General features: G+C 51.6%; 6 protein-coding genes across 6 annotated transcripts; 2 read left to right on the top strand and 4 right to left on the bottom strand.

The window, feature by feature from the left end:
- Window positions 1-332: 332 nt before the first annotated feature.
- erg12 (mevalonate kinase) lies at window positions 333-2,009 on the bottom strand (the record flags this gene model as incomplete). Its single annotated transcript, XM_043283137.1, has 1 exon — window positions 333-2,009. One exon carries the CDS (start codon window positions 2,007-2,009, stop codon window positions 333-335), a length of 1,677 nt encoding a protein of 558 aa, XP_043140447.1.
- Window positions 2,010-2,426: 417 nt separating this feature from the next.
- On the bottom strand, window positions 2,427-6,243 carry ACHE_70767S (putative cation chloride cotransporter; the record flags this gene model as incomplete). The annotated part of the gene is made up of 2 exons (XM_043283136.1): window positions 2,427-5,683; window positions 5,742-6,243. 2 exons carry the CDS (start codon window positions 6,241-6,243, stop codon window positions 2,427-2,429), a joined length of 3,759 nt encoding a protein of 1,252 aa, XP_043140446.1.
- A 634-nt stretch (window positions 6,244-6,877) lies between these two features.
- Window positions 6,878-9,162, top strand: AVT3 (putative amino acid transporter; the record flags this gene model as incomplete). The annotated part of the gene is made up of 2 exons (XM_043283135.1): window positions 6,878-8,941; window positions 8,998-9,162. The coding sequence occupies 2 exons, from the start codon at window positions 6,878-6,880 to the stop codon at window positions 9,160-9,162; spliced, it is 2,229 nt and encodes a 742-aa protein (XP_043140445.1).
- A 430-nt stretch (window positions 9,163-9,592) lies between these two features.
- Window positions 9,593-10,346, bottom strand: MPC1 (pyruvate transporter MPC1; the record flags this gene model as incomplete). The annotated part of the gene is made up of 4 exons (XM_043283134.1): window positions 9,593-9,668; window positions 9,756-9,914; window positions 10,006-10,078; window positions 10,274-10,346. 4 exons carry the CDS (start codon window positions 10,344-10,346, stop codon window positions 9,593-9,595), a joined length of 381 nt encoding a protein of 126 aa, XP_043140444.1.
- A 520-nt stretch (window positions 10,347-10,866) lies between these two features.
- On the bottom strand, window positions 10,867-11,845 carry ACHE_70764S (small nuclear ribonucleoprotein-associated protein; the record flags this gene model as incomplete). The annotated part of the gene is made up of 6 exons (XM_043283133.1): window positions 10,867-10,946; window positions 11,007-11,051; window positions 11,116-11,536; window positions 11,602-11,673; window positions 11,736-11,744; window positions 11,819-11,845. 6 exons carry the CDS (start codon window positions 11,843-11,845, stop codon window positions 10,867-10,869), a joined length of 654 nt encoding a protein of 217 aa, XP_043140443.1.
- Window positions 11,846-12,173: 328 nt separating this feature from the next.
- On the top strand, window positions 12,174-12,919 carry RPL11 (60S ribosomal protein uL5; the record flags this gene model as incomplete). The annotated part of the gene is made up of 4 exons (XM_043283132.1): window positions 12,174-12,176; window positions 12,245-12,392; window positions 12,471-12,720; window positions 12,793-12,919. The coding sequence occupies 4 exons, from the start codon at window positions 12,174-12,176 to the stop codon at window positions 12,917-12,919; spliced, it is 528 nt and encodes a 175-aa protein (XP_043140442.1).
- Between the last annotated feature and the right edge of the window lie 532 nt (window positions 12,920-13,451).

Here is a 13,451-nt window from a genome sequence, read left to right as displayed (position 1 = left end):
TAGAAGCAAGACAACCGAAAGATGAAGCCTTGGGTATGCAATAACGAAAGGAAATAAGAGAATAAGAATGAATTATTATACATAGAATAGAACAAGCACGTATTAGGCTCAGTGAACCATGAATTAAACACATACCATATCACAAAGTCAGTCAATCAACACGTACACGCGTCCCTTTTTCCCATCACTAGATATTGTAAGAGGTATTAAAAGAAGGATGCTAGAAGTCAAAGCCAAGTCAAGTCCAATCAAAGTCGGGAAACGAAAGTCGTCATGCATAGTCGAGGAGCAGCATCAGCGTAGAAAATATCGACTAGGGGGTATGGTCAATGTCAAGGAAACGGCGCTGGCGACGCCCTCTTCCAGAACTTCCATCCCTCACGCCGCTCATCGCCACCCCCAACACCAACAAGGCGCTCAATGCCCTCCGTCCCAACAGCATTCTCAAACTTCAGCTGGTCGATCTCCTCGCCGCCTTCTTCGTCGGTGCCGTTGCGGAGGACTGCTGGCCATAAGACACCAATGCCATCGCCACCCAAAGTGGTTTCATATTTCTCGAAGCCCTCTGCATTTAGCTGGGCCTCAAGTTTCTGTAGTGACTCTTCCTTCACATCCGGGCGGACAAGGGTAATGGCGCATCCACCACCACCTGCACCAGTGAGCTTCGTCCAGCCAAGATCGCCGACGAGCTCGCGGATCCGCTCAAGTCGGGGATGCGACACGCCCAGCGAGAGAAGGAGGCCATGGTTTATGCGGAAAAGCGTACCCAGGGCCTCCAGGGTTTCACCCTTGTCCTTCTGCTCGCGGATGAGTTGGTGTGCAGACTCGGTGACCTTGTCAATGGCGTCGAGGATTGTGTCTGTTACCAACGGGTGCTCTGCCTTCAACTTGCCCACCTTGGCTACTTCTGTCAGGGTTGAACGGCTTTGCTTGGTGTTCACAAGCAACAACCGCGCCTCAGGGAAGTTGGGCACTGGAGTCACCACGGGCGGATCACCCCTCCTGTAGAGCAATGCCTTTCCGCCTGATGCAACCGTGTTGTCCACCCCGCTGGGGTTCCCGTGTATGCACATCTCACCCACAAACGACCACCGGTTGATGCGCTCGATCTGCACCTCTGCCTCGTCGGACGGTTGGTCGGGATGGGGGCCGGCCAGGGCGCGGATCTGGGTAAGCAGCGCCGCACTCAGACACACGCACACGCTGGCGCTGCTTCCCAAGCCCGCGCCTATCGGGATAGTCGATCGCATGGTGTATACGGCGCCGGGGCTCTGCGGCGACCCAAGGGAGAGGAAAAGGTAGAGGAACGAAGTAGCGGAGCGGACGTGGATCTTGCGCTGCTCATCTGGCGTACCCAGTGAGACGGCTTCGGCGTGTGGCTTAACCGCATCGAGGAGTTCGGAGTCCAGTGCGGTAACCAGGTCGTAGTAGAACTTCTTCTTGGACGGGTGGTGGAAGAGGTCCCAGGGTAGCGAGTCGATGTCCCACGTATGATCCAGCCCAATATCCCTGAAATTCAGTGTGACTGTGCGATGCGATTTCGAAAGCGTTGTGACGTGCAGGTAAGACCGCAGCGAGATAGCCGCTGCCATGGCTGCCTTGCCGTGAACGACTGCGTGTTCGCCGTGGACGATGACCTTTCCGGGAGCCGAAACCATGAAGGCGGGGGCCATTGGCGAGGACGCTTTGCGAGCAGCCATATTCGTTCTGTTTGTCCCTTCTTTTGCGCTGGAGCTTATGGAGACGCCGTTGGGGAGAGTATTATGTGAGGAGGAAATGGTGGGTGTAGAAGCTGAGGTGGTGGCAGTAGTGGTGGTAGTACTCGATGCGGAGGTACAGGGGGTGGTCGAGGAGACATCGCCGTCGGAACTGTCGAGGCTGTCGGGGCTGTCGTACTCGCGCACGCAATTGCTGACCACAGCAGACTTTATGGTATTCTGACTTGACATGGTCCGGCGATGTTTTGCTTTGAAGCTGGCGTTCTTCTTGCGGCCGCCGCGACTGGGCATCGTCAGGGGGAAGGCGGTAAAGGAGGGCGCAGCAGGAGCAGGAGAATAAGGAGGAGAGTAAGGATAAGATGGAGGAGGAAGCGGAACTGGAGGATTATAGACAAGATAGACAAATAGAAGGAAGACAATAGAAAGAAGAAGGACAATTGTTAGGAACATCTTGAATGTACTAGAGTAAACACAGACCAGGCCAATCGCATCCGTCACAATAGTGCTGACCCTCTATAGATAGGGGTATATAATTTGCGATCAAGACAATAGAAGACGCTTCTCTATATATACAGCAAATTCTCACAGAATTTCTATCTAGTTGGGTCGTATCTACATGTCCATCTCACCCACATATACACCTGCATCTGCATAAACGCCAAAAAGGAAAATAAACCAGTCGCAATCATAATCATTCGGAGCTTTCACCTAAAGATTCATCGTCACCGTCATGCTGTTACTATGAACCAACAGACACGGCGGCAGTCCCTGCCACAACACATCTAGATCACTCAGATACGATTCGCTCGCCTCTTCGCTGTGCGACGTTCCATCGCTCGGTGACGGCAGCGTCGTGAAAATGACTGCCGTTTCCGCACTTTGCTGGATCATCAGCTCGTTCAAGATAAGATGCTGCGCCCGACTGGGCAGGTCATTGAAAGACAGCGGCACAGCCGCTTGGCCGGGATATCCAGATGCTGGCCCTGCTGTTCCTGATGGAGCACTACCAGGGGCGCATAAATGACGGGTGTAAATCGAGTCAGCCTTACCCGCCGGCAAGGACCGAGGCGGCGGTGAGTTGGCCGCAAACATAATGGATGGACCCCCCGTCTCATCCGCATTGACTCGGGCTTCCGGAATGGGCGACGAGCTGAAGCGGTTGCTGGATGGAGAGCGACTGGGTTTTGGCCGTACAGGTGGTGCTTGGCTCTGGGGTGAAATGTTTCCCTCTTCGGAAGGAGGAATGACAGATACCATCGATGGTCCTGCAGAATCAAAAGCTTCGGCTTCCCCTCCCTGAGGAACCGTACCCGGAGATGGTGCGGATTGACTCGGACTCGAGAAGCGTGGCGCTTGGACCCCGGTCATTGTGTTACGGTCAGCCTCATCCCTGCGGTTGTCATCATCATTGCTATCATCGCTGCCGCGACCCGGGTCGTCGACATATGGTTCAAATGCGCTTTCATCGCTGTCGCTGCTGCTGCTCTCGCTGCTGTCACTGGGAATATCCGTGATATCATAGTCCACGAGCGCATCAAGGAGATGGTGTGTTTGCATTCCAAAGTTGACGTTGCCAGTTGTTCGGAAACTGGAAATCGACCGTCGACGGCCTTCCGACGATTTTATGAACCGCTTCAATCTATCGATCTTGGGGCTTTGCAGCTTTGATCCGCCATCGTGGCTTGACGGATGCCAGCTAGAAACACGACCTGGACGATTGGGACCTGAGCTTCTTTGTCCCTTGGCGCTGCGCCGTATCCTCTGAATCTCCTGCCACCATTCTTCATCCCTCAGCACTTCATGAGCCTTCTCCCGGGCCTCTTCCATTCCCGGCGATCTGTCGCCGTTAACGATTGCCCGATACATTTTCGAATCACCACACGCCAGCCAGAAAACCAGGACTTTAGCTTCAATTCTTAGTTTCTCGAGAAGCGCTTCAACCCGTATGCGCTCGTCTTCGACATCCGTCTCATACTCGACGAAGACTGCTACCCGCAGTTTGTAACATTTCTTCCACGACGGAACCGTGTTGAGGATGCATCCCAACTGAAGAATCAGGGTATAAGTGTCGAAATTTGTTGTCAGCACATTCTGTTTGCTTTCACTATCTGCCCCCAGTGCTGCAGACATTTGGATGGGCCAGAGGTCAATATACCGCTTGGTATTCTGCCCATCAGCTCGAGGGAACTGAAGATGCTCGAATCCCTTGGCCACCGCAACGTTGATTCGTAGCTTAAATAAAAGATCGTCGAGAACAGTCACGTAGCTCTTGCAGCTCATCGCAGACTCCTCCCGATTGGCATTCAGCGTTTCCACCAACGAATGTCCTCTGCGGAACTGGTCAATAACAACAATGTTGGGTCGCATGCCTCCTAGACCTGCATTCAAGACGACGTTTCGGATGCCCCATTCAGCAGATGGAGACACGGCCATGTTGACAAATGCTTTGACTTTTGAGGACTCCACGAACTTCGTCCACGCGCTTTGCTGGCGACGCGCTTCAGGAACAGCCGCAGTGAAATCCTCCGTCACGAGAACATGGCCAAGCACGAAAAGCGCTCCTTTTTTCAGGGAGTTGCAGAACGAGACCATTCTCTCTTGGTCATCAATATTGCTAACGAACAACAAAATCTGTGGTCGCCAGAATTTGACATGCTCTTGTCGTAGACGGAGCAAGTATTTGCGCACTTGATGGTAGATCAGACTCTGGCTGACATCGCCCCACGGCTTGGGAGGCGAATTGTAGTGGATCAGCAGGAATAGCAAGGCTAGGATACCAACGCAACCTCCCGCGTAGAGACCGTCCACAAAGAACATGCTAACTCCGCTGACTAGCGTCCCGGCAGCGGCAGTCTGCCAATTAAAGTAATGGAAAGACGGCCGGAAGTTAGGCGCAGAGCCAATCTTGAGTAGGAAACACGCCAGGTTGGTTACTAAGAATGTCATGAGATAGGTCATGGTGACAAAGGACGCGATCTGGTTAATGTCGAAAAGCATCGTAAGCTGAGCGACAACATAAGTCACGATGATGGCGTAGATGGGCTCGTCATGCTTCTTGGTGCCCTGGCCGAAGATGCTCAGACCGGGAAGTAGGCTGTCCCGAGCAATGGCCTGGAGAAGTTTTGCGGAACCGATCACTCCCATTAAAGAAGAGAAAAAGGACGTCGCAAACTCTCCGAGAAGGATGATCACGCCGGATAGGTTAACCACTTGGATAACATTGGCATTGTTATAAAGAGACGCTCTTGTGATTGACGCAGCCATGGCGAGAACCACCAGGGTATAAGTGATAAAAGTCAGTGCCAAACCAGAGAGCGTCCCCGATGGAATTGATCTGCTAGGGTTTTTCAAGTCCCCAGACATGCTGGCACCGGCAAAGATACCCCCAGTGGCAGGGAACAGAATCCCAAAAAGATCCTGGAAATTCTCCCGTCCGTGAATTTGACTGCCAGCCGCATTCTTCGTGAACCTTGGCTTGAGATTCTCCGTCAATGTTCGAAGACTCAGTCCCGTAAATTCAATTCCGAGCCGCGGGATGCTGAATGGCTGCATGACCAATACTGATACTGGAATACTAAAGGTTGCCACCAGCAAGACCACAAGTAACCCATTGCTTGCTCGAGAGAATATGGAGCTTCCGGCCAAGCAGATCCCAGTGCATAGGATCAAGACAACAGTTCCCCAGAGATACTCCCACCAGAATCCTTCTTGAAGGAAGTTGGCCCATGTTCCAGATTTTGTTCCGAAGTTTTGCGCAAAGCAGTCCACCAGACCGACAGCGTTCATTCCGGTATTCAGAACATATCCCAGGTAAAATACGATACCAATGGAACCGCCGAATTCTGGTCCTAAAGACCGAGAGATTAAATAGTATGCGCCGCCCCCTTTGACGGTCCCATTTGTTGCAATGGCAGAAAGAGACATGGTCGTAACAAGATTAATCGTGTATGAGACGAGTAGTAGTCCTATTTCCCATCGCACTATTAGCAGTTGCAGCGACGTACAGACAGAAATACCACTCACCCAGAATCCCTAGCAAGCCAGCTTGCCCGAGGATAAACCCAAAACGCAGGAACATCAGAATGCTCAGCACGTTTAGCGTCGTGGGAACAAATACTCCCGAGAACGTTCCCAACTTGTCAGATCCTTCCGCTTTGGGTCGACTCTGGACCTTACTCCTGTCGCGGCTAGACTCCCTTAGCGGACCAGCAGAAAGCGACACATGAGATCGTGCCCTTTCCTGTCCCTCATCCTCCCCATTGTCCCGCTTATCCCACCAACGAAAGAGACCGCTGAAAAAGTTCGAGGGTAACGAATGATGCTGACGATTGATCGGTCGAGACGACGAATTCAATGGTTCATATGGTCGAAATGATAGCCTGAGACTCAATGACTGGAGGAACCCGCTGCTCTCCTCGGGCGATGCATGCGCCGAATCGCTGGGAGCAAGCCTGGAGACATCCTCTTCGGGGGTTCGCGTCGAGAAATTGGGGGTTCTCCGAGACATGGACTGGCTGTCTGCCATGAGACTGATGCGATTGATGATAGTCTCTCTGGTACCTGGAGACGAATTTCGGGTTTCACATAAGAATAGTAAACATTGGAGTCCCTCGGGGAGCGGAGGTTTCAGATTCGCAACAAAACAGACACAACGATCGCTAAAAACACAAGGGATTCAAAACAAGTAGCAAATAGTAAAGATACATGTGAGCCGCTGCTGAAAATTCCCTTAATAGACCAAAAAAGGAAAATTCGCAGCCGGCATTGACGATGACCTCACCGGACAAACAGTGCAAATCGGCCAATCCACCGCCAGTCACGGGATTTGACACTTTGGACCTGAACGGTGAAAGAGTCCGAATCGCTTCATTTCTCCGACTTTCTCGTTTTCTCGCGCGAGATTCCTGAACGAGAGACTTAATACACCGTCGGAAGCCGTTTCGTTCGTCTCTGAGGTCCTTATCTGGTGTTGCTCGTATCTAATCGGCTCTTTCGTCACTTCTCCGCTACTTAAGCGCGTCGCTATCCCAGGAGTCAACATCTCTGCGCAACCGAATAGTACTATTACGGGTTTATATCACAATCATTAGCAATAAACTGGCTGTTACAGCTGAGTTTGAAAAGAGAAGGCTTGTCTAGGTGTTTGTTAGCAAAGAATAATGGCACAACCCCAAGATAACGGAGAGGGCTCGTCCCGCCGTCCTCGATCAATAACGCCCGTGTCGATCTCCGGGGTGCGCTCTGATTCTCGTTCTGTGAGCGGAAGGCCCCGACAGTCTTCAATTGCACGGTTGGCGTCCCCAATACCTTCTTCACCGGGATTGTCTCCAGCTAGACAGTTACCATCGCATCCAACGGTGCCCGGACCTGACCAAGACCTCCAGAGAGTCGAGAACCAGTCCTCCTTGCCCGGTCCTGGGCAGTCGATGATCGCATCGGGCCTTCAGGATGTCCCAGGTCGTTCATCCCCAAGACTCGAATCTCAGACAGGGCGAACCGCATCTCCCGCCTTGCGGCCGGTCAAGTCTATTTACGGTTCTTTTGACAACAGATCCAACACGGATAGCCCAAGCCACGCTGGAGCTCCGCTCGAGGACCCGGAAGTCGTCAAGAGACACTTGGTACAGCCCCATCAGGGTTCGCCTAGCCGGCCCACAAGTTCCTGGCAAGACTCGACCAGTAATGGCGACGATGAGTTCTCCAGCTTGAAACTCCAGGGAGGTGATGTGACGAGACAGATATACAAGTGGGCGCAACAGGCAGAAGAAGGAGATATTGCGGGGAAACCGCAACGAAGCAAGAGTTTTAGTCACACGCGGCCGCTCCCGGACACTGAAACGATGGACATCAACACGATCCGGGTGCCAGGGGGATTTCGGAGAGATCATATACGAAGAACGGTGGGCTATCCTTATGAAGAGAGTATCAGTGGTTCAAGTGCACGGCCAGTGCCGGCTCAGCCTCACCTACCGACAAGCAACTTCCTCGAGTTCTTGACTCTTTATGGCCACTTCGCAGGTGAAGAGCTCGAAGAAGACGACGAGGTCTTAGGACCAAACGAGTATTTTGGCTCTGATACATGGGACGAAGGCGAAGGTGAAGGGATCGGAGAAGAAACCGCCCTACTTCAGCGACGAGATGCGGCCGGCAAGAGGGTACGCAAACCCCGAGGTGTGACTGGAACCAACGACAGGTGGGGAGCGGCTATGCTTCTGCTCAAGGCTTTCATGGGTACTGGTGTTCTCTTTTTGCCCAAGGCATTTTTTAATGGAGGCATGCTCTTCAGCAGCTTGGTGCTGCTTGGTGTATCGCTTCTTAGTTACTACTGTTTTGTCCTCTTGGTCAATACTCGATTGAGGGTTGACGGTTCATTTGGTGACATGGGAGGTATTCTCTACGGAAAGCACTTTCGGAACATTATCCTAAGTTCAATTGTGATCAGTCAACTCGGCTTCGTGGCTGCGTACACGGTCTTCACGGCCGAAAACTTGCAGGCATTTATCCTTGCTGTCAGCAAGTGCAAATCATTCATCGACGTCAAGTGGCTGATATTGCTGCAAGTGCTCTTTTTCCTCCCCCTTTCATTATTCCGTGATATCAGCAAACTCGGGTTCACTGCCCTCATTGCAGATTTGTTCATCATGCTGGGCTTGGTCTATCTTTATTACTACGATGCCAGTCATATCGTATCGCAAGGCGGCGTTGCAGACATCAATAACTTCAACTCGTCCTCGTGGACGCTCTTTATCGGAACTGCCATCTTCACATTTGAAGGCATTGGCTTGATCCTTCCAATCCAAGAATCCATGAAGCGTCCGGAGCAATTCCCCGGTGTCCTCGCCCTCATCATGATAATCATCACCAGCATCTTCCTCTCCGCAGGAGCCCTCAGCTACGCAGCCTTCGGATCTGACACCAGAACCGTTGTCCTCCTCAACATGCCGCAGGACAACAAGTTCGTCAACGCAGTCCAGCTCCTCTACTCGATGGCGATTCTCCTGTCCACCCCACTGCAACTCTTCCCGGCCATCCGTATCATGGAGAATGGCATGTTCACGCGCAGTGGTAAGTACAACCCGCGCATCAAATGGCAAAAGAACTGTTTCCGTTTCTTCCTCGTCTTGTTCTGTGCTGTCATCGCGTGGGGTGGTGCCGCAGACCTCGACAAGTTCGTGTCGATTGTTGGCAGCTTCGCTTGTGTGCCCTTAGTCTATGTGTACCCGGTAAGCTCCTTTCAATTCTTCTCGCAGCCCTCACTATAACTAACGTTCTGTTCCAGCCACTCCTACACCTCAGAGGCTGCGCCCGATCCCGACGACAAAAATTCCTGGACATTGGTCTCGCGTGCTTTGGCATCCTTGGCTGTATCTACACGACCGCACTGACCCTCTCCAACTGGGTTAGCGGAGAAGTCGAGAAGGTCCCCGGATACTGCGATTCATGAGTCACGACCCCTTTACGATCGTTACACGACAAGCAACTACCTTGCTTTACTTTGCAGGCTACGGCGTTTTGTCTGTTTAGCCACTGTCTTTGCTTATCTTTTTCAGTTTTGGAATGGAAGTTAACGATTGTTTTGTATATTTATGATTCTTTGGTTTGTGTTTTCGAGCATTTACTTGGTAGAATGGCTTGTTTAGAATGTCTCAATAGTCAATACAGAATGCATTACATTAAAAAGTGTCTTTGTCTTCCACAAATCATTCGTATGTCTCTATTCGTCTCGTCACAACACCCACTCATCAAAAAGACATAAACGGACATCCTCAACTTACAGTTCAACGAACATACCAAAAACAATGCATGCATACAAGCTATACAACTATATAACAACAAACAAAAAAAAAAAAAAACACAAACCCCCATCATTACTTTTATGCCCCAGCCTCAGTAGCCTCCTTACCCGTCTGTGCACCCTTCGCAGCAAGCTGAGCCTCCCGGCCTCCCCAGCTATATCATCGATTAGCTTCTTTCTTCGTCTATTTCTTTCGCGGACGCTTATATATCCAGAAACAAGGGAGGGGAAGGGAAACGCACTTCCAGTAGCTCAAGTACCGGTAACCCTGCGTAGCCTGAGCGGAGAAGTTGACAAGGTGGCAGCCGAAGAGGAGGTAGTTTGCGGGCGAGACGGCGAGGGCGTAGCGCATGAAGGTTGCCGAGTAGATGGTGAGAGCGCCGGTCATTGTTCCGGAGATGCTGGTTGGTGTTAATGGTGTTCGAAACAAAATAGGACAGGGCAGGCGCAATGAGGCGCCCTGGGGTGTTATTGAGGGAAAGAAAAGCGTACATTTCAGGGTCCTTCTGGGTGTCCATCACAGCAGCGACGGGGATACCGAAGTTGGAGACCGGGCCCCAGAAGTCTGAACACCGGGACAAAGCTCGTTAGCTACCAATCTGCGATACACATATGAATATCCCCGTTTATATGGCTAGTATTTATCCTGGCGATTCATTGGCTGTCTTTGCATATACAGATGGTATCATATCTGCATCGTCGTGGTCTCGTGTCTCGGCCGGAATACATAATTGGGGGAACTCAGCCGGGTAATACGTACGGGTCGAGCAGACATAGTCCAGAACCTTGTTGGAGCGGATCTTCGCATTGATTGCCTTGATAGCCGCAGCCATTTTGATGAGTATCAAAAGAAACGAGAAAACGTGGGAGAGAGTGGGAGGGAGGAGAGCTTGCGCTGAAACTGACCGTTGACGGACAAGGTGGGCGTTTCCGCTGCCAAACTCGTTTCGGAGTCAACCGGCGGAGGGTCACGTGCGCCGAATGCGGAGTCGCTTTACATAGTACACCATACAGCATACGCGGATTTGCAAAAGAATAAAACTATTATGATTGCGCAAAATATCCATGTATGTATCTAACATTACTTCTGGTTGATCCCGGAAAAGGTCTGGTCGACCTTGGGTTTCGTCCTCTCGGGGTCATGTCTGTCAACCGCTCGCGCCGTAACGCCTTTGCCTGGTAGAATATCGGTATGCTCGACCTGTTCATGGTCGAATAGGATAGATCTTTTTTGTTTTTGTTGTTTTCCTTTTTTTTCCTCCTCGTCTTGTCTCCAATTGAACAGCCTGCCGTGCTCAGTTCGCGGTCGGGAGTTCGAATGTAGCCATGTTATTCTTCCTTCCTACGATCAAATCACCGTCCGAACCCCGGTGGAGGGAATCCTCGTCCTTGTCCTGGAGGCTGGAAGCCCGGAGGCGGTTGGAAAGCACCCGCTGTACAGTCGGAAGTTAGCATGGTCCTAAGATGAGAGATCTTTTTTGGAAAGCACTTACGAGGAGCACCCTGTGGAGCGAATCCCGGAGGCGGGGCAAAGCCAGCTAAATCATACAAGTCAGCATGCTGTTTCAATTTGACAACATTTGTTGGGACGGTGAAGCTTACGGGGACCTCCCGGAGGACCTCCACGTCCAGCGAATCCAGGCGGCGGGCCACCAGGGAAACCAGCCGGAGGGAAACCAAAACCACCAGGCGGGGGAGCCCCAGCGCCAACACCAGCAGCAGGACCTCCAAGACCTATCGGAAGGCCCCGTCCAGCGGGCTTGCTGATACCCGGGCCAGCCGCCAGAGTAGCGGCCGCCGCCGCAGCACCAGGCACACTTGTTCCGAGTCGCGAAGAGGGATCGGCTGGGGGAGGACCGTCGACGGAGCAGGAAACAACGTGGGTACCGCGCACGATCGTAAGTCCAAGAGTGCGCTTCTCTTCAGCCTCGACGAGCGGAGCGTTGTTCGGGCCAGCCGCGGGCTTGGATTTCCGCTTGACGCGACGGAACTCTTCTGTATCGGCGAGGACGAGATTCATGTGCTGTAATAGTACAGTTTTAAGTTAGACACGATAGTAGCCATGCTTGGTTAGCTGTTATCAATTACCTTATCGAACGCGAGCATTTGTCCGGTCATTTGTCGGCCATCGTTGAGCGTCACTCTCATCTGGTAGTTGATCTGTCACAGTAGTCAGACACCGATCGCGAGAAACAAGAATCAAAAGTGTTTGAGAGACTTACGAGGTTTTGCTAAAGATGAAAAGAGATGTTAGCCCAACTCTGGTTCCCTGCGCGTATCGATGCCAGCAATGAAGATAACTTACCATCTTGCCCTGCCTGTTGGCCGCCATGATGGCAGGAAAGTGCGCACGAGTGCGACTTTAGCCAGAGATACCAAAGAAAAAGTAAATGAAAGACAGAAGAAGATATCTTCTTGTCTGTCTGTCGGTCTGCTGAAGCTCTGCTATCACCTTTAGCTAAGCTGTCGTTCTCTGCTGCGGCCACCCAAAGTCGGGATCGGAAGCGGCTCTGCGGTTAGCGCCAAATAATGCCAAGACGCTAAGGGCTTCTCGCTTCCCACGGCCAGCCCACACAGAACACTTACTTTTTACAACTCTCTCTTTTTTCCGTGTGTTTTCCAAACTTCGAGTCGACCAATTCAACGCCCAAGGAGTCACCATGGTAAGTTCTAACCATACCAAAAATATACGAGAATTTCGACCATGAATAAATTCTAATTCGCAATGCAGTCGGACGGAAAGGACAAGAGCGCGAACCCCATGCGCGAGCTGCGCATCCAGAAGCTGGTGCTGAACATCAGTGTTGGTGAGTCTGGTGACAGACTTACTCGTGCTGCCAAGGTGCTTGAGCAGCTGTCTGGTCAGACTCCGGTCTACAGTAAGGCGCCCTTTTCCCCGGAATCGAGAAAAAATTTTATTTGGTGAGACGCAGGTTGACATGAATTTCCGTGATTAGGCAAGGCCCGCTACACCGTCCGTACCTTCGGTATCCGTCGTAACGAAAAGATCTCCGTTCACGTTACCGTCCGTGGCGCCAAGGCTGAGGAGATTCTCGAGCGTGGCCTCAAGGTCAAGGAGTACGAGTTGAGAAAGAGGAACTTCTCCGAGACCGGTAACTTCGGCTTCGGTATCAGCGAGCACATCGACTTGGGTATCAAGTACGACCCCGGCATTGGTATCTACGGTATGGACTTCTACTGCTGCATGTGAGTGCACCTTTCCCGACAACCGCGAAATACTTCCGAAGTGGGAAGAAGTGGCTGATTGATTCTCAACAGGACCCGTCCCGGTGAGCACGTCGCCAAGCGCCGCCGCTGCAAGTCCCAGATCGGTGTCAACCACCGCATCACCCAGGGTGAGACCATCAAGTGGTTCAAGAACCGCTTCGATGGTATCGTCCGGTAAATATGATAGCTCCTTCTTGGGTCTTCTGGGGAAAAGCGTGTGGGGGTCGTGTTTATTTTACGATGAATTGAACAAAAACTTTTCTTCCGAAAGAAAAAAGGGCGGCAGGCGTTTTCTCGTTCCGGGCATGTCGCACTCCAAATACTCCTTACCACGACATAAGGTTAGATGTGTTTTAGCGATATCAAACTACCAAGTTTTACAGAAAAACGCATCTACTTTTCACAATGAAGGCTTCACGAAGGGTGAATGTTTCCGCATAACCATTGTTGAAAAGATGTTTCTGATGATGCTTGCTTTTCTTTTCTCCATGCACCATTTTGGTCATGGAGGCGGCCGTCGGAGGCGAGGAGAAGTTTTCCAACAAGGCTTTTCCTCTTTTCCAAACAACCATTTCAACTCCGGTTGTTTGTAGTCCTCTTTCCGAGTGTCTGGACCTCGTCCATTCTACTCGGAACTGCGTAAGGGACATTTGCCCTATGTGGCTGTCGTCCAAAGGTAGACCATGTCTGGGACCATAATCCTCGATTGA

This window comes from Aspergillus chevalieri, chromosome 7 (genome assembly GCF_016861735.1).
Source record: "Aspergillus chevalieri M1 DNA, chromosome 7, nearly complete sequence".
Lineage (NCBI taxonomy): Eukaryota > Fungi > Ascomycota > Eurotiomycetes > Eurotiales > Aspergillaceae > Aspergillus > Aspergillus chevalieri.
The sequence above is the reverse complement of the archived record's forward strand: the minus strand, read 5'-3'. Positions and strand labels throughout refer to the sequence as shown.